The sequence below is a fragment of the Netta rufina genome, assembly GCF_964035555.1.
Source record: "Netta rufina genome assembly, chromosome: 2".
Lineage (NCBI taxonomy): Eukaryota > Metazoa > Chordata > Aves > Anseriformes > Anatidae > Netta > Netta rufina.
The window spans coordinates 4,442,638-4,469,279 of record NC_140124.1 but is presented as its reverse complement, the minus strand read 5'-3'; the positions used below and the strand labels follow the sequence as shown (position 1 = coordinate 4,469,279).

General features: G+C 36.6%; 1 protein-coding gene across 1 annotated transcript in view; it reads left to right on the top strand.

Annotated features, from left to right (window-relative positions):
* The window catches only part of MINDY4 (MINDY lysine 48 deubiquitinase 4), a gene marked incomplete at its 5' end in the record, with an annotated part of 80,298 nt that extends 54,666 nt beyond the window's left edge, over positions 1-25,632 (top strand). The window contains 4 exons of the mRNA XM_084306846.1: positions 1,326-1,487; positions 12,697-12,877; positions 17,478-17,550; positions 22,422-25,632. Coding sequence (XP_084162972.1) covers positions 1,326-1,487; positions 12,697-12,877; positions 17,478-17,550; positions 22,422-22,470 — 465 coding nt within the window. The 3' untranslated portion in view covers positions 22,471-25,632. The remainder of the gene's footprint in view (positions 1-1,325; positions 1,488-12,696; positions 12,878-17,477; positions 17,551-22,421) is intronic.
* Positions 25,633-26,642: the final 1,010 nt, after the last annotated feature.

Genomic DNA, 26,642 nt, shown 5'->3' with positions numbered 1-26,642 from the left:
CATAATATTTTATTTTTATTTTTTTCTTCTGGAAACTATATTCTTATTTTCCTTCATGTTTCTTGCCATGTGTTATTTATTAGTGGTTAGCTGAAGCTAACCATTCATTCGTTGCTGTACCACAGTCTGCTGCTACATATCAGCAGACTAACATATGCTGCTACATATGTTATTTGCTGTTATGTCCTAGCTGACCCTTTCTGGCTCTTATGCTATGCAAAATGTTTGGTGTCATTGTTCCTTGAGCTTCATGCACATGCATGTGTGCAAATACACACACACATACACCCTGGCAAGAAAATCTTTTAACAAGTCTTGTCCAATGTGCAAAACACATTACTATGCACATGCAGAAGTATTGGGATAGTAGTGTAGAGCTTTTAATTGATATCATTCATGCTGTAACTTTCATTGTACAGAAAAAGGGACACCATAACGTTTTAAGTTAAACAAAAACACTAATCTGCAAATTGGATGGGATGCCATCCAGAGGGACCAGGATGAGCTTGAGAAGTGGGCCCATGTGAACCTAATGAGGTCCAAGTCCAAGTGCAAGGTGTTGCACCTGGGTTGGGGCGATCCCAGCCATGAGTACATAAGGGGTGAAGAACACATTGAGAGCAGCTCTGCAGAGAAGGATTTGGGGGTTTTGGTGGAAAAAAGCTTGTCATGAGCCAGCAGTGTGTGCTTGCAGCCCAGAAGGGCCACTGCATCCTGGGCTACATCACCAGAGGAGAGGGTAGCAAGTGGAGGGAGGTAGGTGCTCTGCTCTTGTGAGGATCCACTTGGAGTCTTGTATCCAGGCCTGGGAGCTCTAGAACAAGAAGGATGTGGATATGTTGAAGCACATCCAGAGGAAGGCCATGAGGATGCACCTCTCCTACAAAGACAGGCTGAGAGAGCTGTAATTGTTCAGCCTGGAGAAGAGAATGGTCTGAGAACACCCTATAGTGGCCTTTTGTTACCTAAAAAGAGCTTATAAAAAAGATGAAGAGCAACTTCTTACATGGTCAGTTAGTGATAGGACTGGGGGAATGGTTTCAAACTAAAAGAGAAGAGATTTAGATTAGATGTTAGGAGGAAATTCTTCACTCTGAGACTGATGAGGCCCTGGTCCAGGCCACCCAGAGGAGCTGTGGCTGCCCCATCCCTGGCAGTGACCAAGGCCAGGCTGGATGGAGTTGGGGGCAGCCTGGAAGTCCCTTCCAACCCAACCCATTCTGTGATTTTATGTGTAACTTTATCAACACTGAATTAAGCTTGTACTAATGTCTGGTACAGTTAACTTTTTTTTTTTTTTTTTTTTTTTTTAATGTCATAAACAGGAATTAGTGAACTTGCTTTTGACTGGCAAAGCTGTGTCCAATGTTTTCAATGATGTGATAGAGCTGAATTCTGGAAATGGAAATATTACGATCTTGAAAGGCATCACAAGCCGCAGTGATATTGGTTTGCTGTCTCTCTTTGAGCACTACGATGTTTGCCAGGTATGTTTTGCATTCTTCTGATTTTAATTAAAAAGAAAACAATTAACAAAATTAAAATTGGCTTGGAGTGAATATAGCAACTAAGAAATTACGGGCTTAATTCAATTGTTCACTCAGAGGATTCAGATGTCCGAAGGTAAAGCATGGTTTTCCTTCTGGATGGAGGTCAGTGTCACAACTGCCAACCCTTTGTAAATGACTTGGGTAATCTAGAGCATCTAAATCTTGTGTTTTTGTAACTGATCTCCTGGAATGGAAGTCAGCTCACAGACTAACACTACTACGTACGTCATGTGAACTAGGACCTAGTCAGTGCAGTCTCTGGAGCCAAAAGCTGTTGACCCGACTAAGCGTAGGTGTCTGCAGAACAAGTTCCCCTGGTTGTATTCATTAAATCTCCACTGATAGTAGTGGACATGAGACACCCAGCTCGCATGTGAGTACATATTTTAGTCATATAAATATAAGTGACTGGATCTGGAGCTGAAGCTCACCTTAAATACTCAGTTTCCCATGAATTGCTATGTGATGTGGAGCCAGACTGATTGCATCATCTGCTCCATGCTGTGGTGGAATTAATAATATTGTATTAGCAATAATAATAAGAGAAAATTGATGAATCTGGCTATAAAATGGTAAAGTTCCCTTTAATATGGCTTTGAAATTAATATTTTAGTTGTATTTATCATGAAAACTAAAAGACAGATTAAAATTTTCAAAGAAGTAACAACTATTAATTTACCTCTGGAAAAAATTGCATAAGGATTTCCCTGATTCTCCATCAACAGATGTTATCAACACAACAGACGTCTTTCCTAAAGACTTGTTCTATCTTAAACAGGCAATCTTGTGTTTGATGCTGGGATATTATTTGAAAGTCTCTTGCCTGTGTTAGATGCTAGATTAGATAATTGCAATGGTCCCATCTGGATTTGCAGTCAGTGCCTCTATACAAATTTGAAAACGATTAGCAAAGAATTTGTTTGTACTGATCTAATATTATTGTGTGACTGAAAGCAAAGCTTGATTTTAACTATTTCCCATATGGCTGAAGTCAGTTACATTTTCTCACTACTTAGAATTCTAATTTTTATTATTGTTAATTAATGCAATGCTTTACATTATTCGCAAGATCATAATAAGGTTTCAATTCAGTCAAGAGAGTACCAGTGTATTTAAATCAGATTAATTCCGAGTAAACTGAACTAAAAATATCTTAACTTCTTTTTCTATTTCAAGCTCTCTGCCCTTTCATATAAAGAATGTAACACTTAAAACCTCAAAAAAAGGTTTTACACTACTATAGCATTTTTTCCATTCTCCAGTGAGGAAAATGACTTCTAAATAGCAAAATGGTCAGTGAGGTCAGTGTAAGTAAGAGCTATTTCTTTCTCATCTGCCCTCTAAAAACAAAATAAAAAGTTACTCAGAGAACCAGACACTGTCTTCCACTTACTCTGCAAATTATATGATGGAGGATGTCCTTTCCTTCCAGCTTGGGAGCTGGACTCAGGAGCAGTGATCTGTTTTCTTAATTGGTTACAGAAGCCCTGGTACACGTTGTGTTTTTGTTGTTGTTGTTTTGGTTTTGATTCTACACCACTTAAGCATCTGATGAAAATTGTCTCTCTCTCTGTGTTTTTTTTTTTTTTTTTTTTTTTTTAAGAACATCTGCTCTGCATTTCAGTTCATACGTCTCAGAGCATGCTCGTCTAAGGACTAGGACAAAACTTTCTGTTGGATTTTGTTCACAGGTCAGGGGAGTCCCTACTGTGGCTTCAGCATGAGGGGACAGATTCTGCTTTCTGTTACAAACTTACTAGTTTAAAGCAATTTAGAGAAAATAAATGGCACTGATAGTATGCTGTGTTGGAACTGAGAATAGAATTTGCCTGCAAGTCTTTCAAACTGACTGTTTTCTTCCTCTCCACATTTAAGTAAGTAGCTCCAGCATCCAATTACATTGTGGCTATGAGGATGGTAACTGAAACCAGGAATGGAAAAGAACTGGAACTGTCATTTATCTTTCCCCCCCCCCCCCCCCCCCCCCCCCCCCCCCCCAAGAAATAAGAAGATCCTAAGCATGATATATTGTGAATCATAGACATTAGAGCTGGACAACTCCCTCTAGGTCACATTCAGTCAATTTCTCAGGGGATAATGCAGGATATTTTTATGTCCTGATGTAAAGTAGGCTCTCTCTTAAAAATCTGTATCCATAAAGTTCTTGCCTCTCTATTCAGATAGACGTTTATCAATTGATTGTAATGTATATAACTATGATCTTATATTTTTTTCTCACATGACTACTTTAAAATATAAGCAAGTTTAAAAAGAGATTGGCAGGTACCTGTAACACTAAATGTAAAGATTTTGATGTTATCTACTACACATCTTGTGCTTTGGATGTTCTTTCTTACATTAAACTTGACTGATCACTTACTTAGTTTCCTCTGATTAACACTCTTATTTGTACTCTAACCTGCCACCTAAACAATTAATCCCTATCAACTTGACATTTGCAAGCTGATGTAACAGTTCTTCCCTTTTTCAACAGCACAAAGCTGTTGAAAGCTGTTACAAGCACAAAGCTTATTTTTGTTCTGTTATAAACTCCAAGCTTATTTTTATTGGTCTTCTGTAGCCTTCTTCCTACTTACAAAAACGTTTAGGAAGAGATATGCAAGATATCAGACTAGATGCAGTAAATCCACACTGTATCATTTTATCTCCATTGTCTAAAATGTGGAGTATTTGTATATAATCCGGTTTCATTGGCGTGTCTACAGAGCATGAGAAATTAATCCTTCTGTCAAACTTCAACAGTAGCAAATAAAACCAAAATGATCTGTCCCCTTTTCCCCCAAGATTGCCTGAAGAATCCCTCTGTTGCTGATCCAATAATTTCTTTCAGTGGATCATGCTGAATGTGTTATCTTTACTGATTGGAAAAATGTGTGCTTCAAGTAATTTGTCTAAAATTGTTAAAGTCTAATCATCACTCTTAGTCCTGACATATCATCATTCTCAGTATAGTTTTTGTAAGGTAATTGTTGCCTTTTTTTTTGTTTTTTGAAAATGACAGATGGATTTATTCAATGTAATTCATATGCAAACATCTAGTTTCATTGTGAATTTCTACATTTTAAGGCAAAAAATTAAAGGTCCAGTGCTGTTACTTTTCCATATGCAAGTTATACATCTTTGGATTTCTTCTGTCTGTGCCAAGCCCATATTCAAGCTATATGAGTTCCATCTGATCCTACACATTTAACCAAGAGGACTAAATTAAGATTTTGGGTTTCCTGGGATTTACTTAATGCAGTTTAAAGTGATGAAACATTTCCAAAAATTGCTCAACCCACATAAAATTGGTGCAAGTTTCCCTCTGTTTTCTGGCTGGCAGCATGCAGCATTTCAGTAGTAGTCTCAGAGAAGCTGTGTGGTTTCTGCAGCAGGGATGAGACCTCAGAGAAAGGGTTGAGGCACAGAAGTGGATGGGACCAATTATAGCAGTCTTAAGAGAAAGTCCCTTCTTTTCGGTCAGAGTCTTTGGCCTAAATGACGCATTAAAATTGCAGATCAAAAAACTTACAACGATGAAATGTTATTCTCAAAAGTTATTGTGAACTTAAAAGTAGAAACAGATGAAAACAGAAGTTCCTTGTGTTTATATCAGATGGTTTAACAGACTAACAGTGACAAAAGAGAAAAACTGTGCATTCTCAAAGGAAGAATTTAAAAGATACTAATATTAATAATAACATCTAGCATTTATGTACCGATCCTTATGAATAAATCCATGCTTTGCATTGCCATTTTAGAGGGTGGCTGACAGATGAGCAAAATGCAAAGTGCTTTTCTGAAGGTCATCCAACAAGCTAGTAGTTAACCTAGAGTACAGGTGCTCTGAATCTCTGATTTCATAGTTTATACAATACTGGTTGATGAATTTAGCTATACTTCTGAAATGCTTTTTGAAAGCACTTTAAATATGTACTGTTGTACAAAAATATAATGGAAGTGTTCATGGCTACTCATCTCTTTTGAAAGGGGACTCGATTTCTAAGTCTTCACTGATTCCCTCCTGCTTGTAGACAGTCCTGCTGTATTATTTAAGCCACCTACCTACCAGCTGACCTCCCAAACTCACACAACCCTTATTCTTGTCAGCATCCAAGTCTCTGTGTCAGCTGTCGGCATTTCAAAAGAGACCATTGCTTTTTAGTTTTTGCATTTCTGAAAATGAAGAGAAATCAGTGTTGACAAAGAAGTTACATATTTTTCCTATGTCTTTTCAAAAAGAGAAGGAAGCATAAATGAACAGAATTTATTCATTAAAATTCCACAGATGGGAAATATTATCTTTGGGCCCTTTGATGAAACCAGCACAGTCTGTGCTATAACAAGACCTACTTGAATTATTAAATTCAGCACACATGCTCTGTCTTGTGGAACCTCACCTGTTTATTTGCCCTGTGGAACATCCTTCCTATAACCTTCTGCACTGGGAAATACGTCTGCTAAACTGGCGCCTTTCTCAGTCAGTTGGACTGGCTTCAAGCCAGGTCTTTGGCGGTGCTGTGGAGGGAGAGGGTTAGAAAGAGGGTTTTTAAACATCTTGTTTAAGAAACCATCAACAAAAATATGTGTTTGCAAAATGGAAACTGATGGTTAGTTTTATTTTCCAATTACTTTTCAGTAATGGGTAGTAAAGATTGTGCCTCGTAGATGCCTTATTTCTGCAAATGATCCTGCTATTCATGTAGGATATTTCATAGAATCATAGAATATCCAAGTTGGAAGGGATCCACAAGGATCATCAAGTCCAAGTCCTGGGTCCCCAACCCAATAAAATCAGATCATATGTCTTAGAGCATTGTCCAAACACTTCTTCAAACACTTCTTATGTTTCTGTGAGTGCTACCGGGTGCAAACACACATGATATGTACAAGTTTGACTGAAACAAAGCTGAAAAGACATTGGGCATTTCAAAACTTTGTTCTTCATTCCTGTTTTTTAAATCTCCTTTTCTAGCTTGTAAATTAAATTTTGTTTAATGAGGTCCTATTGTGCTCCTCCTGGCCATTTTCTTTTTTCTCAGGGTCACTGTTGCTGAAGTATTGGCATTGATTTCTTGTCAACATTCTTCCAAATAAAATCTAATCACAGCATTTTTATTTAAGACAATAAGAATAATAAACCTCACATGTTTAAAAGAATTTTTCATTCTTTGCAAACAGACAAAACAGAAAATGGCAAGTCAAATATTGTCCACATATCCCTTTAGATTTTAAGTACCCATATTTGGGTCTGGATTCATAGGCTGAAAATGCTTAGGAAAGAAGTCCAGCCAAATCCTTTTATAGATGATGAACAGGGGTGTCCACATCTCTGATAATACCCATCCCTTCCTTGTTTGATTTTACAGAGAGCCAAAGCATAGGGGCCAACCTAAGTTAGAGGGCCTACAAATAAATGATGGAGATAAGTGGCCTGAAACTTGTTGTTGTAGTCTTATTGAAATGAACTATAAACACCTCCACATGGACTGAAGGAATAGCAAAGTCCTGAAGTCTAAAAGAAGGGTTGAATCACTCTCAACATTTCTTCATTTAATGGGACATACAAGAAAATCAGCAGAATGGGACAAGGATAAAGAAAAGATCTGGGGACTAGTTGGCACCTTGAGATCTTTATGCTTTGCCACAACTGCTATGTTCTTCTATGGACCTTAGTCAAAAAACAATGCTTTCCTGGAGTCTTTTATTTGTTTTGGTAGTTCTGGGATTGAACCCACATCTCTTACTGTTGTTCTACATTAATTTTGTACTTTTTCCCTCCAACTCATCATCAGATAGACTTCCTTTTCAACAACAACAAGTATTCAAAGCTGCAGAGAAATTATCTAGGATTCTCATGTAGCAATAGTGTTTCCTACTACTGTTTATAAGTATCTGGCTAAAAACAGCTTCAATTTCTGCCCGACTGGGCATAGTGATTAAGTTATGCATACTCTGAATATCAGAAGTTGTGAACATTATTTGGGTATATCTTAATCTGATGGAAATCAAGTACATATTCATGGAAGTAACTTTAACTTCACAATGTCCCTTAATAACATGCAAAATATTATTGTATATAACAGCAATGTAAATATAAGTGCAAATTTAATAGTAATGTGGTTGACCTGCTGTTTTATTAATGCTGGTGGAATAGGTGAACTGAGTCTGTGGTGTTCTTTATCACCCAAACATTATTATGAGGGTATCTGTTTTTACATCATTAACACTTCAGTCTTAAAATTGTTGGAACATTGTTTAATATTGATTCAAGGCAGTAAAGGTCATTGCAATTGAGGAAAAAAAAAAGTCAGAACAAACAATAGGCTGTTTGTCTGCTTCATTTGGTTTACTCATTGGAAAAGATATCCTACTTCAATGAGCAAATAAAATCTGAATGGTAAAATACTGTACAATCATAATGGAATCATTATTGAAATAATACTTCAGTAATAAATATTTTTTTTCTGTAGATTTAGTTTTACCACTGTGCAAGTACACACCGAAGTCAGATGTGGAAAAAGATCACCTGTAGCATTGAAATCGAGCCCTTTGAAGGTGCTTGCTTTAGAAAGGTTGATGTTTTCTGAAGATGAGAATTGTGTCTGTGAAATTTATGAGCATTCTTATGAGATTTGTAAGGGAGGCAATTAGTGTTAGTGAACTCTCCATATGAATTGGAAACGTGCAGCATGAAAAGTCACCTAACTCATTCTTCCCCCACTTACCTTATTTTTGCCTGAAAAAGAGTAATAAGCATGCATGAAAATCAACATTGAATAGTAAAGTATTATTATTATTTTAATGCTTTATTATACTGCAAAAGCAAAAATAATAGGATTCTTTTTATGTTCAGCAAACTAGAAAGATCACTATTGATCCCTTAACATAAATAATGATAATTAATAAAACAAATTCAAGTCATATGTCCCTGATTTATCCCTGCTCAAAGGGCAGCATTCAACCACTGGAAAGAAGGGCCCCATTCTCTGGCAAGTGCCCGTTGGACAATATACACTCTGAGTTAGCTTAACAGGGTTCCTGTGAAGTCAGAGTACTGGGTGTTCATGCTTGGTCTTCAATAGCCCACTTCCAGGTCCTGTTATGCTCCAGAATCATTATCACCTATGGACCTGGCCCAGCAGTTGAAAGATCATCCACCATTCAGCAGCTAGACCAGTTAAATGAGGACATACTTTTAGTCCACTCAGCAACTGATGCTTGAAACAGGCAAAAGAACCCTCACAATGAGGGTGAAAGGAAATTTTGTCTCACCATGGCTGACATAAGCATAACTGGAATGATGAAGCATATTACCAATCATACAGCTTTATTTTTTTTTTTTTTCTTTAGCAAAGACTACAGAACACATGGAATTTGCATATCATCTCATTAACCATATACACATTTAAGTGAGATTGATCCCAACTGATATATCAGTATACAGGCTCTTTCTGAAGTTCATGGGTTGTTTCTCAGATCTTTGTGGCTTTTGTTTGTTTGTTTCTTTGCTTTTTGAGTTCCATCATTTCTTGAGGTTGTTAGGCCAGAAGATTTTTTTTTCTTTTTTTTTTTTTTCTTTCTTCTCTCACATATCCTTGTTTTTCACTCTTTATGAATTCTTAATTGTGATGTGAAACCACTTGTTTTTTCTTTTGTCAAGGTTCAGACTAGTCCACCATATGTTGACCCTTATTTCTTACATCTTGCAGTTTTTGCTTGTCATGTCATCCACTCCTTCCTGCTTTTTTGTTTGATTGTTTTGTTCTGTTCTGCTGTTGTTTTGATTGTTTGTTTACTTTTTTGTGTGTTTATTTCTTATTGCCATGCTTTGATCTCTGTTTATACATGCATATACTGCCTTAGATTGAACACAAACCACGCATTCTTTATTACAAAGCAAACTTCTCTTTCTAGTTCTTTGTCTGGCAACTATCTGGTCTGGTCTTTATCATATTTCGTTATGTTTTGAAGAAAGAAACCTGGACATGGTTTGGACAAGGATGTTGAGGAGATCTAGAAAAAGTAACCTGTTTGGAGCAGGGAAGAAAATATTAGCAATACAGTCATACATCATTCCATATCACTTGACCTTAAACCTGGTGAACAAATCCTGAGCCTGTTTTCTCTGCTGTAGGAACAGCCTCAGGTATCTTGAGAGCCAGAGGATCCTGGAAGGTAATTACAGTAAAATAAAGTGGCTAGTGGGTTTGGGGAAAAGCATATCTGGAGGGACCAAGCAACACCTGGGAAACAATTTGATGTTAAAAGCAGCAGCTGATCCTTAACTAGTAAAGCTGATGTAACTAAAACAAATACTTATTTCTTATGGGAGATGAGGATTTGACCTCCAATGTTTTTATGTTCTCCTTATTGTCTTAAAGTTTACTCCCTCACCTTCTTCAAGCATTGTAATTGAAAACTATACATATTTGGAAAATGTTCCTGTAGACCTTACTCATCAGAACAATTTGTCCTGACTTCAATGGGATTGTTCATGTGAGTAAGAACTGGAGTAAATGTGTGCTTTGAAACAGTTCTGTATCTCTCTAATCTTGTTTTGTCAAATGTTGTTTGATGAAGCTTAGAAGTTACTTTAGCAGTTATATATGGGAAGAAAACATTTTAAAGAGAAGACTGACTGTTCCCTTTTGGCTGTGATTTATAAGCATACTAAAATATGCATGTTTGTGAAATGGAATCTTTTCATCCACTGCCCTCTAATTTGCCATCTTTTGTTGCATCTGTGTACTTGCTTACTTGATAACTCCTGTTATGAGTATTTTTGAAAGCCTGTAAAAAAAATAATCGGTACTTTAAAGCCAAGAATTTACATTTAAAAAAAAAAAAAAAAAAAAAACTGTTGTATAAAAGCCTGTTTTAAATAGATAATAGCAAAGTAATGAGTCAGGGAACAGTTACTTAAGTAGCTAGAGACTCGTTATCTAACATCAGAAGAAATTCTCATTTGGGAAGATAATTGTTTTTGTACTCATATAAGATTTAGAATTTATATCTGAATTGTTAATAATAACAAATGTATGTTCCTTATCACTTACAATACTGTTTAGGCTTTTAATTACAACAGCGTATATATTGGCTTCTGCTTTTTAGCAATATCTTTGATGACACTTGCACCTGTGTGCTCAAAGTGAAGAACTGAGGGGCTGTACTATAGAAGCCATATCGATGAATCTGTATCTAGAAAACATATACGAATCCCCACTAGCACATAATGCATTTGTTGAACCATGATTTAAGTCCTATAGAAGTAAATGTAAAGGCATCAATAAGCAGAGAGAATTTCTGTAGACTATATCGCTTTCCATGTTACCATGCAAACTTCTATGAAACTTCCTGAACCTCTGGACCAGCAGTTTTCTTGAACCAAATGCCTGTATCATGGAGACAGAAACTGATCTTTCATTTTTGAGTGTGTATCTTTGCACACTTGCCTGTCATTCCTTGCTTTGCAGATTGCTAAGTTTACCAGAAGTGCCACAGCTGCTTAGAAAACAATAGATAAAACTGGGGATAAAATAAAGATGGTTATGCACAGTATCCAGTAAGTATAGCAGCGATTCTGTCCACTGTAAGAATGCTAGGCAGAGCTGCAGTTAGAAACAATCCACTGAAAGCAAAAAGATATATTTTATTTTTTAGTTTTCCTCAACAATTTATCAAAGATAAAAACAAACAAATAAAAACAGTGATAAAAAAAAAAAAAAAAAAAAAAAACCTCTTTGGAACTTAGAATGTAACTTTCAATGACAGGCATGTAGCTGATAGCAAATATCAGTTGTAACTGAATATTAAAATCCCAGCTGTGATAAATAGGGTTTCTTTGCTTCATTAAATAATCTAGTTACATTTTTTCACTATATTATTTACTACTGAAGGGGTTAAAATCATTAAATGATGCTATACTCTTAAGCAGCAGCATGCAACAGGAGGATGGTAGCTATCTGTGAATACGTTAGTGTGAGGTGTAGAAAATACTACAAGTTACTCACTCACCTTAGGTAATGCAGAAACATCCATGATTCATTTTATATCTACATAGGTTAAGTTTCAAAGCCATAGATACACACCTCTAGGTATTCAAGTATATATACATCTGCCTTAAAATGTAAATACCATGAAAAATAATAGACATGAGCATAAGTAAGCATAAAATTACCCTCAATTCTTTGCTGGAACTGACCTTAAAGACTATGGGCTGAAATAACACAAAAAAAAAATGATAGAACTCGTGAATGGGTACATATATAGGTAAAAGTATATCTAAAACTACTCACTAATCCAAAGAACTGCTATAGTAGCCCACATTTTAAATAATGGGTAGACTAAATATTTCATGTCAGTAATTCGTATGAATATTATTTATATACAAAATATTTAGTATATTTATAACTAAATATACTTTCAAACTTTCAAAAGGAAGTAAGAGGCTCAACAAAGTCATCTTTTGAAAAAGACTTGAGTTTTTCTTCACCTGAGAATTTTTAATTTTTGTCAAGAATAACAAATCAAAACAAGTTATTGCTTTTATTATTGTTTTCTTCTAGTAGTGGAAAATATTTTACATATCTGGACTGTGAAGTTAGAAGAGGGTGCTAAAATGAATGGAATGTTTTATATTTTTAATCCAATAAAAGATTTTGGGCCTGGTTTATTTGCCCACACATGGGTATCTCGTGTCATCTGCGATCCTGGGAAGTCTTTCTCCTGGCTTCCAGGTACTGTTCCATAAAGGTGTTCCTGTGTACTAGTGCTGACTCAATTTTTTTATGGGTTTATAGCTGTTCCAGAGGACAGGATTTCTTCTGGTGCTGAGCATATGGGACGTGATTTTGTTTGCAGTAAGCAAACTGGATTTCATCACTTGCCTATAACTCAAGGCCAGATTCTTGCTTTAAACGTTTAAATGTTCAACCAGTGCTATCCTGATCTACTTCATTAGTCATATATAAAGAAGCTTCTTTAACATTTGCAGACTGTATTTAAGGGAAGAATACAGCTCCTGTCTTTCACATTGTTTGTTTGTTTATTTATTTATTTTTACTCCCAAGTTTTTCCAATGCTTTGTTCCTTTCTTTTTTTTTTTCTTTTTTTTTTTTTTTTATTATTATTATTTTTTATTTAGGTTGGTTGTTACTTGAAGACCCCTAAATATCCAATTTGGTTGGTGTGCAGTGAAAGCCACTTCAGTGTGCTTTTTTGTTTGGAAAAGGATTTACTAAGTGACTGGAAAACAGAACGGAGATTTGATCTATATTATTATGATGGCTTGGCCAACCAGGAAGAGGAAATACGGTTAACAGTTGGTATGTACAACACAGTAACTCCACATTTCACCTCTGATGGTGGCGACAACATCACATTAAAAAGAAGAATCCAATAGTACAAACAAAGTTGAGCAAATTTATGATGGTCTCAGGCATTAAAAATATTATTTGTGGGCCTGCTTTCTACTTTGTATAATTATTTTTGATGATTAATTTGAAATTAGAGTTCACAATGTAATTTTGAGGACAAGCTCTTGAAAGGGTTAAAAGTGAGCATATGCTCACTGACACAGATTACTAAATCTTTCAGTGACACTGGTTTCCAAGGAGCAGATTGTGATCTGACCTGTTCATACTTCCAAAGCTATAAACCGTATTTAACTACTCCCATTCTCTCTCACATTTCCACAGAGAATCACATGTTTTCTACAGGTAGAAAGTACAAGTCTCCTGATCCTGAGCCTTACATGCATGTGGTAAAGTGAGCAGAGAAGGTGAGGAAGCATGAAATCCTTGCCCCCAAACCAAGTTGCTTCAGAAGATGGCAGTAATTTGCCAACAAAGACTAATCTCTTACCTGCCTGTAAGCATACCTAGAAACACAAACATGCAACAGATCTGACTTGTTAAGCTCATTCTTTCAGGAAACCATGTAAAATTATGGGTCTCCTTTTACAGAAATGTTTCTTGAACTGGAAGACAATTGGACAAGCAGTATTCTGAATCTTAGAAGCTCCTACTCGTTTCCATATTTAGATATTCTTGACCACTAAATTCATATTTGGTAATAATATCCTCCTTATCTTTTGTTTTCTTTCTTCTAATATATTTATACAATCTAATGGAATTCCTTCTCCATCTTAAGGAGCCGTGCTATTGTAGTCTTCCCTTTAAAAATAAGCTGTTGGTGTTCCTTGTTTGTGTCTACATTCTGATTCTTGGACAGGATGAATTATACATGGGTGTTGTATGTTCTAATTAAGGCCATGTGGCAAAGCTGCTAGTGTGATGTGAGTGTTGGAGGCCTTTTGCCATCTCACAAGATTTAGTAATGAATGTAATAGTCTTTCTCCCTGTTATTTATCCTCTTATTTTAATTAAATTCCATGACATTCTATGGCAGTGATCACATTATATATTATCTCAAGAAATTGTTCAACCTCCACAAAATATAGTTGCCAACTGGTTCCCACACAGTGTGTTCCAGATACAAGATTTATTAAAACAGATTGTACAAAAAAATAATAATAATAAAAAATCACTATATCTTCACTTGGAGACAATATATTGTAAATAGTATATTGTAAATGAACACAGTATAATCAAAACAATAATAATTACCAAAAACCCACCACTTTTTTCATAGACTCATAGTTTTTTGAAGCATGCCTTTTAAGGTGAACTTTTTACATTATTTATTTGGCAATTATATATTGTCATTATGAGAAAAATGATCTTGTTAGAAGTTTTGTGCTTTGGAGGTGTCTGTAGTCTTACTAGTGTCTGATGATTCAAGAGAATTGCCACGTACTCATGACTAAGTAAAGAGGGAGTCTTCCCCTAAGGTAAGGGGATTCTTTGCAAGTGACATAGATGATATAGTTAACCATAGGACTGGAGAGACTGAGACACAATCGTTATATTCTGTTGTATTGTATAACCTGTGGTTCTTTTCTGTCTTTTGCTAATTAATAAATCAGGGATATTTCTGAAATCCAGTTGTACCCATCATTCTGTGATCCCTAGATGAGAAAGTGCTTAGTGTTTGTATATATTTTTCTCTTCATTATTCAACCTGTTGTGGCTTAACTGTGTATTTTTTCTCAAAGATTAAACTTGCATTGAGAGGTAGCTATTTTTTGTTGTGGCTAAAGCCTCTTCCAGGGATGTGTCCTGGTAAATCTTTTGTTATCTATGACATTCTGCAAAAGGCTGTAAAATGCAAATAATTTCTTCATTCCAGGGAAACGCTTTCTTATTTCTTGCTTACTTGATTATTGTACAGTAATCCCTTGTTAGGTCTGGAGAAAAACTGAGATTACTTTACATCTTAAAGGTGCCATTGGTCATAAATCTAAACTGTGCATACAGTACCAGATTGAAATACCACAATGCCAAGTATGACTGGTATTTCCATCATGGAAGCTAAGATAATCAGGCAGAGGGGTAGTATGAAGTCCTGGCTCATGCACAACCACTGGTGCTGGTTAGCAAGGTCATTTGCTTTTCGCTGACAAAAAGGGGAATTCCTCAAAGTGTAGATATTGTTTTGAATTATGAAGATTACAATCAAGGTAACATTTCAAGAAATCTTGAAGAAATTACACTAGGCGAGTAAAAGCAAAAACAAGGTAAGAGCAGAATTAGATTTTTGTAGGTAATAGCAATTGCTGCTTTGTATTAAATCATCATCAAAACTATGTGGGATTGAGACTTTGTCCCATTTCTTGTACTCATAACCATTTGCCAAAACGTAGACAAGAAATGTGAAGTTCTATTCTAAAATAGGCAACATCTGCTGGTGAGTACAACATGCTGTCCTAAATAAAAGATCATCAGTCCTTTTTTCCCTTTTGGTAGAAATTTCTAATAGGCAGAGAAGGAAAACTAGCCAGTGTATCTAAATCAATCACTTTCCGCATTTTGCTCGTGTGCTTTTGTGTTTAAGGACTCAGTAGAGATTCTGGGATGTTTGTTACAGGTCACATAGCATGTTTATATACTCTGCTTAGAGAAATAGTACTCTTTTCTAATATATACAGTTAATGCCTACCTATGTTAACATTTACATTTTGTTGTCTCCAAGTGAAGATGTAATGAATTTTTGTACAATCTGCTTTAATAAATCTTCTTATATCTCATTGGAGCATACTTTGAACTCACTGTACTTTCGAAGGTATTTTCAAAATGCAGCTGAATAATTCCTGAGAAAAATATAACTGGATTTCTTCAAAGATTCATCCAGAGCCATAGCCACCATTTTCAGCCCTTCAACCAGATCATCAGACAAGAGATAGTCAGGTACTCTCCCTGACATGTAAAAGCTAGAAATATCTGACACTGGCAGAAGTGAATATAAGAGCAATTGCCTCCCATTCTGTCTACATCAGTCTCTCTTAATCAGATGCATATCCTGTACCTGGCCTTGGCATTGCTAGATGCTCACAACCTTCCCATGGACTGGATGACAGATAGAGAAGCGGGAAAACAAACAAACAAACAAAAAAAACCACTAGTCTGCTGCTAGTTTAAAATGTTTTACTACAAAACAGGAAACAGCTGAGTAGGCTGACATCCAAGCTAGTCACAGGATGTTTTCTCCCTGGGAAATTCAGCAGCTACTTTCACTGTTGACAGATCCTGTGTCTGAGACACTGACCTCTCTGTTTTCCCCAGAACACTGCAATTGCCCTCCATCCCAAAGGAATGCTCAGAACCTGTGGTAGTTCTCTTATATCCAACACAACGCTGTCTTCACAGAATCAGAGAATGGTTTGGGTTGAACGGGACCTTAAAGTCCATCCAGTCCCAACCCCCTGCCATGGTCAGGGATACCTCCCACCACATCAGGCCACCCAAAGCCCCATTCAGCCTGGCCTTGAACACCTCCAGGGACGGGGCAGCCATAGCTCCGCTGGGTATTATGTTCCAGTGCTTCACCACCCTCTGAGTGAAGAATAACATCCTTATATTTAATCTAAATATAGCTTTTTTCAGTTTAAGGCCATTCTCGCTCTTGTCTTAATCACTAAACCCCCATACTAAGTCCCTCCCCAGCTTTTCAGCAGCCACCTTTAGGCCCTGGCAAGCCGCTGTAAGGTCTCCTTGGAGCCTTCTCTTCTCCAGGCTGAATGACTCCAACTCCCTCAGCCTGGCTCCATAGCAGAGATGCTCCAGCTTCATGGCACTCCTCTGGACTTACTCCAACAAGTCCATGTCTTTCTTATGTTGGGGACCCCAGATCTGAACACACTGCTCCAGGCAAGATTTCACGAGAACATAGGGGCAGAATTACCTGCCTCACCCTTCTGCCCATGCTACTTTTGATGCAGCCCAGGATATGGTAGTCCATAGTCTTTTCTCACATTTTCAACAGTCAAGGAACAGTCTTCCTTTCAAAGGTGAAGAAATCTTAACCTAACTTGGGATTTCTTATTCAAGTGAAGGACATCTGCTGTCTTTAGTATTCCATTAAAGAAAATTGCTTTCTTAGTAATTGTGGCTTTGACTGCAAAATCAAATCGTAATGACAGTTCTCTCCTACAGCATTTTCTTTCATCTTCTAGTCCATGTTTTCCTTGAGACCATCTCTATATTGATAAACTAACTGGGGTCAGATCATGGGTCTGAACACTGTTCCATGATTATCCTTACCATTAAGTAGTCAGCACAGTTCTGGACAAGTTTCTGGCCCAAACCAACAAGCACTGGGCAAAATCTGGGGACCATTCCCAACAGCAAGTTTGCATTCAGTCACCCCCTTTCAGCTTTTAGGCCACCATCACATGAACAGGCAATAGACTATGAGCTAAAAGTCTGTGCTGTTACATCCATGGGTGGACTTCCTAGAAGCCACTGCAGTGCAGAAATAAATAGACTTATACCCCAGTCACTAATCATGTATGCTATGTCTCTGCAGACACAACTCAGATGTTCACTGAAGATAAAGAAAATGATCTTACTCCTCCACTTGAGCACTGCATTAGAACAAAGTAAGTGAAAACTACATTTTTTCATAGATATTTTCACTCATTGATACAAATAATATATGTAAGGATGGTGTGTGGTTAAAAGGAAATATTACAGCAGTCAATCTTGTGAAGTTACTGGTTAAAAATCAGAAAATATCACCTTTTTTTTGCATGTTATTGCAGTTAACATCAAACTGTCTAAGACATTCATTTGGCTGTTAGAGGAACTTTCATTTCATCTCCAAGTAATGACTGAACCGAAGGTAGTTTAAGAGCTCAACTTGATTTCAACAGATCAAAATTTGATTTCCTAAAAGTGATTGGTTCCTATTGTAGAGGTATAATGAGAAAAGGAGAAAATATCTTCCATCTTCATCAGTCTTTTCTGAAAAATATAATTGCACTGGGGCATTTGTACATTTTTGATTCATGAAGCTGTGCGTAATAGTCTTAGTTCTCTCAAATTGTCCATTTGTCCATGGCAGACTTTCTTAAAATCACAAATTGGAGTGCTTTTCAAGTCATTCTTGATGGTTCTTAGGTCATATTTTCTTTTTAAATTCAAGGCCAGTTACTGTCATGTTAGGAATTTCATGACCATTTTAAGGTCTGTATGATATTAAATGATGGATTTTTAAAGAATTTGTCTAAGTCATACTAAAGAACATTTTCAGTTTACTGAGATAAGAAATGAAGCAAAATAGCGAGCTTTCACTGTACCAGCTTTATATCAACTTCCACCAGTAGGACTTTGAAAGCTGTTATGTGAGCGTCTTTGGAGCAAGAAGTAAAAGCCTCATTGTTAATTCTCGTAAAAGCCAAGCAGCTTCATATTTCTCTAGTAATTTCTCTCCTCTCTCTGGAACATTTTTCTGTTAATAATAATACATACAAAAAAACAAACAAACAAACAAACAAACAAACAACAACAAGAATCAATCAAACAAACAAAAAGAGTGAAACAAATAAGGACAGTGACTGCCAAACAGCATGTTCGTGGAGAGCTGCCATTATAAAGTTACAGAAAAGTAGAAAAGGTATCCTGTGACATGACAGCGGTGACATTAGTTCAGGCTCCATACACATAGATTGAATTGATTGCTCTCAGACACAAGGTAAAACACAAGCATTACTACAAAGATAATGCATAGCTGATGCTTTGGGGTGAATAATGCATGCAACTATTTAAAGTTACACTTAGAACATTCCTGGCATTGCATCAAAGTTGCACACAGTTTTGGTAATGGTGATATTTGTTTATTTTAAATTCTGTGCTCTAATCTGTTAGAGAAGTAAATTATCAGGAAATTCCAGTGTCAGCTAATTTTTTTTGTACCGTTCCTAGGACTGCCTGATTTACCCTGATCAGTCTGTCTCCCTGTTTTCAGTATTCTCCACTTGCTTTTTGTTTTTCATGTTATATTTTCTGGTTTTGTTTTAAGAACTTTTCTTTCAACTATGAAACAATATATAAGGAAAAGTAAAAACAAATCAAACTAACCAACATTTTACCAAACTGACAAAGAGAAAAGCAATATTTTCTATCATACAACTATGGAAAATAACAATAAAATATTTTTATTAAAGCAAGCAAAACAAACAGAGACATTATTCCTTTTGGCCAAGCATTCATAATGAAGCTCATTTTTAAACCTATCTCATCAAAAAATGTAGGATAATTTCTCAGACAGCATGGAGAATTTCACAGTCTGTACAATCAGAACTGAAATTAAACATTGTTTCCAAATTTTGATTGGGATTTTTCTTTCACCAATTAGTTCTGTTTCAATCCATGAAAAGTTTTACCACTTGTTTACCCCATACCTGAACACCACCATCCTGTAGTGCATTGATTTATATGCCTAACATCTGTCAGCTGTTTGTTCTCTTATCCTCTTCCAATGGAAGAACTGTATATTTAAAAGATTGTTTCTATATTTAGTTTTTTTCATTATGATTATTATGAGAGGAGAAGAGTTGTTTTGCTTCTACAGAAGGAGGAGGCTCATGTTTTTATTCCCTATCATACACAATGTTGGAAAAGAGAGATTTGAGTTTAAAGCAGGTAACACTTCACATGGCTAAAACAAATAGTCATCAACAGATATTGCTTCAACCTGCAGGCTCGCAGCTAAAGAGTCAGTGCTATTAAATGCACTTTTATTGTGGTTTTCATCCCTAGACATCTGTGGAAGTAGACAGATTCTGACCAAGAGATGTCTGGAATGTGCATCCCTGGGTTGTTTGGGAGATGCCATGCAGATGTCTGATTCCGTTCTCCCCTGAATACTCTTATATCACAGTCACGATCCTCAGCGGCTGTCTGCACTGGCGGAAATAACATCTGTTAGCTCTGCCTGAGGGGAATAAAACTTTGATCTGATATTATAATCCAAATCCAGCAATGCATTTTGTTAACCCTCTAGTGGCAGCTTTCTTTTGTGGTACACATAGTTGATTTGTATTCCTTCAAAGTGAGACATTTGGTAGAAATTTGATAGAGAAGAAGAGAGTGTGAGTATTTCACCATAAATGATTGGTATACTCTAAAACAGTGTCAAATGATTAGTACAGGAGATACTCTCTAAATGTTATTCCAGGCTGAGCATTGTTCAGGGTTTGAACCAGTTCCTCTTACGTTCAATGGATGTATTCCCATTAGCTTCTTGGATGAGGTTGTAGTCGAACCAAATTAGTGTTGTTTTCACATTGCTAATTTGATAAGTTATAATTGAATCAGCAGCTAGAATGTGGGTTCCATTTGAATTACATTCCAGCAGGACAGTTTGGGGAAATGATGGCACTGCATTGTCTGGTTCATTTTGTTTCTATAAAGAAATAACTGTTTTTGTTTCTATAAAGAAATTACTTGTTCAGCACCTGTGAATGAGCATTATTTGACACCTTTTCTTGTGCAGATTCAATAGATGAAAAAGTTTCAAAGTCCTCTCCAAAAGGACTGAGCAAACTGGCAAGGACTGCTTTTCAGTTCACAAACAGCCCAAGAAAAATAGTTGGAAAATAAATACAGGAGATAAGGCTTGTTATGAAAGTTACCTTGAGTCCTGCTTCAGAATATGTTTTGCTGTTTAAACTTTTTATTGAAAGCCTATTTTAAAAATGTCCAGTTCTTCACTGCATAAAGATTAGCAATATCTTAAGCTGTAACAGCAAAAATGGTATCAGAACTTGTTAATATTTTCACAGAGTGCAGTGTGTCCTCACATCAGGTTTCATTCGGCATCATTTGGCCCCTGCAAATCCCTCTCAAAGCTTTAATCATCCTGGTGAGATGGAAGGTGCTGCATTGGAAAGACTGTACACAAAGATAAAGGATGATTTGGTGGCATTACCAGAAAAATACAGTGGGCAATTGCACTTCCCACTTACCTTTATTTATTTATTTACTTATTCATGGGGAAAAGGTGATGTTCTGAACCTCTGGCAGAAACAACTTTCTGCACTGGCAGATGCCAAACTGTGTCAACTGTTCCCAATCAATTATTAGCTTAAATGTGAGGCATTGCTGTTGCCTATTACTACTAAATTCAGTCTTCATTCTGCATTTTTTTTTCATCTTCTCAGCAAGTTCAAAGAAAAAAAAAAAAAAAAGGAAGGAAAGAAAAATTTCACAGCAGTCCAATTTTCAGTGTCAGTTTACTTGCACTTTCACTGGGGTTAATTGTGTACTGAAAAAAAATCCCTCAGGTGGTCACTTTCTTTGAGACCTTGAGCTGAATACTGCATGGATTCAGCTTTTGGTTTTGTTTTACACTTAATTGACTTGACAAATGAAAGGACTGAGCTGTCATACCCTTTCTGACATATCCTTTCCTCTGTGACAAAAAAAATGTGGCTTGCAGACTGTCAAGTCATTGTTGTCCCCATCCCCTCACCCATGTCTTACCACTGTGCTCCTGCTCTTTGAGACAGATTTTTTAACCAGATCATATATTGGACATCATATATTGGACAGTTGGACCAGGTCATATATTGGACATTGGGAATGCAGTAGTTTAATTTTCACATATAGATCATGAATTTGTAAATACGAGAAGTGCCAAGGGTGCTATTCATGTAATAACTCACTTCAATTTAGTGCTGTCATTGGAGAGACTTATCCTGGTTTCACAAGTTCACCTCTTGGTTCACCCCTTTGTATTCTGCCCTGCTTTGAAGACACATTTGGTGACAAATTCAGGACTGGTACCTTCTTAGCACTCACTGTACTGGTCACATTCCTGGAGTGGACAGCTGAGCAGTAGCAGCTGATACAAAGCCAGTAATTTAAAAGATTGAAGATTTTGTGTGTGTATGCCTGTGGGCTTATTTAAAAACATTGTTCTCAGTATACATCTTTAGTGGTATTCTGATGAAGTGATGAGACAGAGAAAAAGCAAAGGATCTTCACATTAATATCAAAACATTACCATCAGAGCAAGCCACAGAATATTTCAAAGGAACCAAGGACAGGAGCAATGATAGCTGATAAATTAAATTATCTTGTCTTGGGATTTTACAGTCACACAGCTTCAATCAGAAACTTGGCTGTATAGGAATGTGCAAATTGCCTTGTAACAGCTTAGAGACTGATCATTCTGGTTATACATGGTCAATTATACATGGTCAATTCTTGTACCCAATCCTGGGGACTGCCTAAAGTCTTTGCAAAACCAAGGTTCTAATTCTGAATCAGCTGTTGCTGAGGACTCTTTGTTGGGCACCTAAAATTAGCGGGCACATTTCCCTTTCTTTCCCTTGGAGAAGATGTCACTACCCCAAGTGAGTCTATCCTGAACTCTCTAAGGTTGGGTGGGTGGTTGAGAGGTGTTGGCTTACCTTTCTAATGCCCTGATTAAATTACAGGAGTAAAATATTGCTTTTATTCCTAGGTGGCAAGGAGCTGTTATTGACTGGAATGGCACAGAACCAATCTTGTGACTGACCTGACCCACACTTTATTTGTAAAGAGAAAAAAGGGAAATGACAGAACTAGCACATTCCTATTCCCACCAATACAGGAAATAGGACAAGAGTTATGCCGTTTATGATGAGGAAGAATGACATGGTTGTGTGCAGGCTGTTTCACCTCATTCACCTCATGCTTCGGATATTTTGCTCAATAATATAAACAACACTTACATAAATTCTTTGAGACTGATTATAACATACAGTTTCTGAGTGTTGACTGAGTTTCCCGTGCCAAATGATGGTTACAGACGAAGCAGTGAAGTTGTCAATGTCCCCTTGAGGTCTCTTTCTGGATCTACTCTGTATCCTGCAATTGTTTCCAAAAATCTGATGAAAGAAGCTGAATCCATTTCTGTCACTGTACCTGCTTTCTCTGTGTTGCCTAATTATTCACCTACAACACTACAGCGCAAGTATAAAATGTCATCCAAGAAATATATATATTCACCTTGTTACCTTATATTAGTAAGTCTCATTTTGCACTGAATGTATTGGTGATCACATGGACTTTTCAGATAGAGCCAGACCTACACAAAGTTCTTGTGTTATAAAATTTGCAGTAAAGCTTCGGTATTCTGTTAACAGAACATACTGGTATGTTCTGGGTGAAATTCTGTGGTGCACAGTGCCTCACACTGATGTAGTTCATTTCCTTTCTGGACAGGAGAAAGATGTTTAAATATCTTTTATATCAGTGTAACTGCTTATACTCTAGGTTTTATTTACACTGAAGTGCTAGATAAAATTTGTGGTTTGCTTCTTCATTATTACAAGAAAACAGAAATGCTGTTAGGTTTGAAATGTAAAGATAGAGGATCTGTGATAGATACTGTTTTTCATGATTAAATAAAATGCATGTGTGAAAATGGTGTACTGTGGAGATGTACCATGAGGTACTAAAAGAACAGTTTGTATTATTAAATGAATTCTTTATTTTGGCAACATTTTACTAAAATTGGAACAAGCTACTGAAGACTAGAAAAAATGCTTTTGAAAAAAATATTTGCCAGCAGAAAAGCTGCAGGTAAATGGTGTTTCTGGAATAATTTGTCTCACTTAAAAGTAAGTATTTCATGAGAGTTTAATACAAGACTTTTACTTGCTGATATTTATCATAGCACCTTCTTCCTGGTCAATATGAAAACTTTGAGTCCAGATAAACTAGGTGCTATTTTCAAAATCAATTTCTAACAAAAATTAAATATCCTACTGTGTGTAGCCTTGAGATATAAAACAGTCTGTGCAAATACAAATTTTAGGGAATTAGCACTTGATATAGATTTGGAAACTGACTTGAGTATAAACCATAACATACTACCAGAAAAGTTTAGTCTGTGAATGTACATCTGTCTCCCCCTTTGCTTCTCATTTACATCAAGATATCTATGTGCAGTAAAGCATATCAGAGTTGCAGTTATTTCAATTTTATTTGTTTCAGTGTAATTTGTTTTAGATCAGATAGGCAAACTTCCTTCTTTACACTTTGTGAGATGAAGATCTCCCATTCAGCCTTGAAGCCATAGACAGCATCAGATTCCTTACTCAGAGCCCATTCCTGACTCTCCTACAGGAATATTACATTGCCCCCTTCATCTCAGTGTATTTAGGGATATGTTTGTACTGTCAGCTGTAGGTGGACTCAAGACTGCCTTTAGGATGCATTCATCTAAACTTCAAGCACACCAGTTCCTTGGTAAGACATTGCCTCAGTGAGCTTCAGTATTTCTAGGAGTTGGAGATCCCAAATGTTCAAGGATCCCAGATCCAGACGTTTCAATAATACAGCTTGAAAAATCACAGACATAATGGTGGCTGAGTGTGTTGTCAGGCAGTCTACCAGCCTGCATAAAACCTTTGCTCCTTTATTTATTTACTTTTTTTTTTTTTTTTTTTTTTTTTTTTATAATCTATAGTCCACACTTTGTTTCATGGTGTGAATATAGTCTGATTTTCCCAGCTGCCCCACAGGGCAGCTATAACATAAGACTTTTCACAGAATGCATTTGGACAGAAAATAGTGTAGAGATGAAAATTCCTTTCTGAATTTTTCAATGTATTAAACCTACACAGTTTGCTTTAAAGCACTGCTTTAAACTATGTCAGTTTGGAGGAGATGACTTTCCACTCCCAGATGGAAGAGCAGTGAACATAAGTGTTCCCCTGGGGAGGAAGGGAGCTGCCTTGTTACAGCCCTGATTTCATCTGATTAAAATATGGATGTCTCCAGTGCAGATGTGCTTGGAGGAACTGTTTCTCTGGGCTACCTTTAGAGTTGAAACAGATAGTAAGGTGTGATATATCTTTGCTTTTGGGCAAGAAGAATTATGATCCAGACTATAGGATTATAAACTGAGTATAGCTGGAGCCCAAGGGGATAGCCTTGGATCAACTTCACCCTTGAAGATTTAATCTTTAATCTTTAAATCCTTAAGGATTTTTCAGGACATAACAAAGAGTTCAAGATTAATAAATAGGCATGGAAATGGATTATATATATATATTTTTTCTTATTTTGAAGCATAAATGAAGATCAGAGGGAGCCCTGAACTCTGTTTCTCTTTTTAAAACAGTCTTCAAAGACTTTTGAGGCTCCATCCTCACTGGTTATGGATAATTTGTTGAATATTAATTTCTATTCCAGCAGAATCCCAGTGAGACAGATCTTTCATATTCATTATCTGTAATTAAGTCCCCATATATTTGTTATGCAAAGTCCACTGTCTGCCATCTGTTTAAGATGGTCTAACTCAAGATTCACCTGTGCCCTCACTCACAAAGGCAGAAACAAAACACTTGGACCAAAACTACCACCACTGTAGGGTAATTCCATCAAGCTTGAGCACAGCATTGCTAAGCCCCTTCCACCATCTTTGCTCCTGGAGCCTACAGGCAGTACCTGCCTTCTCCAGGGCTCAACGATGCTGCCCTTACTAGGCAAGAGAGATGGCTCTTGAGATTTACTAAGGCATCTTTCAGTAAAGAGGAAATGAGTAACAAAATTACTTATGTAGAGCTACCTCTTCTGCAGAAACAAACTAATCAACCAATCCTAAAACTAAAACAAAACAAAAAAAAACAACCAACAAACCAAACCACATTAAAAAAAAAAAAAAAAGGAAAAAAAAAAAGAAATCTGAGTATTGCATCTCTCACCTTCTGCATCAAGACTCATATATTTCAATTTGATAGCAAAACACAGGAGGTTATTTAAGATATCACAGATCTTTTTCAATCAAATGATCAGGCAAGATGATACAAAATGTCATATGGCAATACAAAAACCTTTGTACAGACCTGTGCGAATTCATATCCTGTTGTAGCAGCTTACATCTAGTTTTTTCAATTACTTTTTCCTTTTCATTGTTTCCCATTTTCTTTTTCATTGCCTGATAAACGTGACTTCCTGAAGTGAACAAAGCAAGGAGTTGCTAATTGTACATTAAAAGACACTGGCACTTGGCCTCTATGTATATCTTAAATTCATTCTCTTTCCTTCTGTGATATAAAAAATGCACCCTCTGCTGAAATGTGATGCCTTAGCTAACAACAAAGATGGCATATTGTATATGCAGAATGTTTAATCAGAAGTGCTATTTTGGTAAGGTGTCATATATATCGCATTTGTGCAAAATGTATATTTAATTTTGTCTTGTACAGAATGTCTCATACAAATAAAACATTTAAAGCAAAGATAATAGTAACATCCCAGATTTCCTCTGCATTTTTTTTAATAATTCATTTGCTAGTGGAATTTAATCTGAGAGATTAGATTATGAATGTTTCATGGGCCTCATCATGTCAGTGGAATAATAACAAAATGTTAAGCTTCCCTCTTTCTGAGCAGAACTGTAGCACAGTTGGTGCAGCAGGATGGAGTAACCCTTCCTCATCTCACAGGATTCACACCTAGGCAGCTACTTAGTGCTTAAACTAACTAGTGTGAAGCTAATTTATAGCACGAGGTACTATCTGCCTCCGTGAATAAGTCCACCATCTTCTGTTCGAAACCTACCCAATGCTGAGAGTGGAAACTGCAAAGATCTCATTACTCCTCATGGCTTTTTATCATCTCAGTCTCAGATAAATCACATCATCCTGATCAAAATCAGGGGAGGTGTAGACAAGTAAGAGTTGTTTGGGGA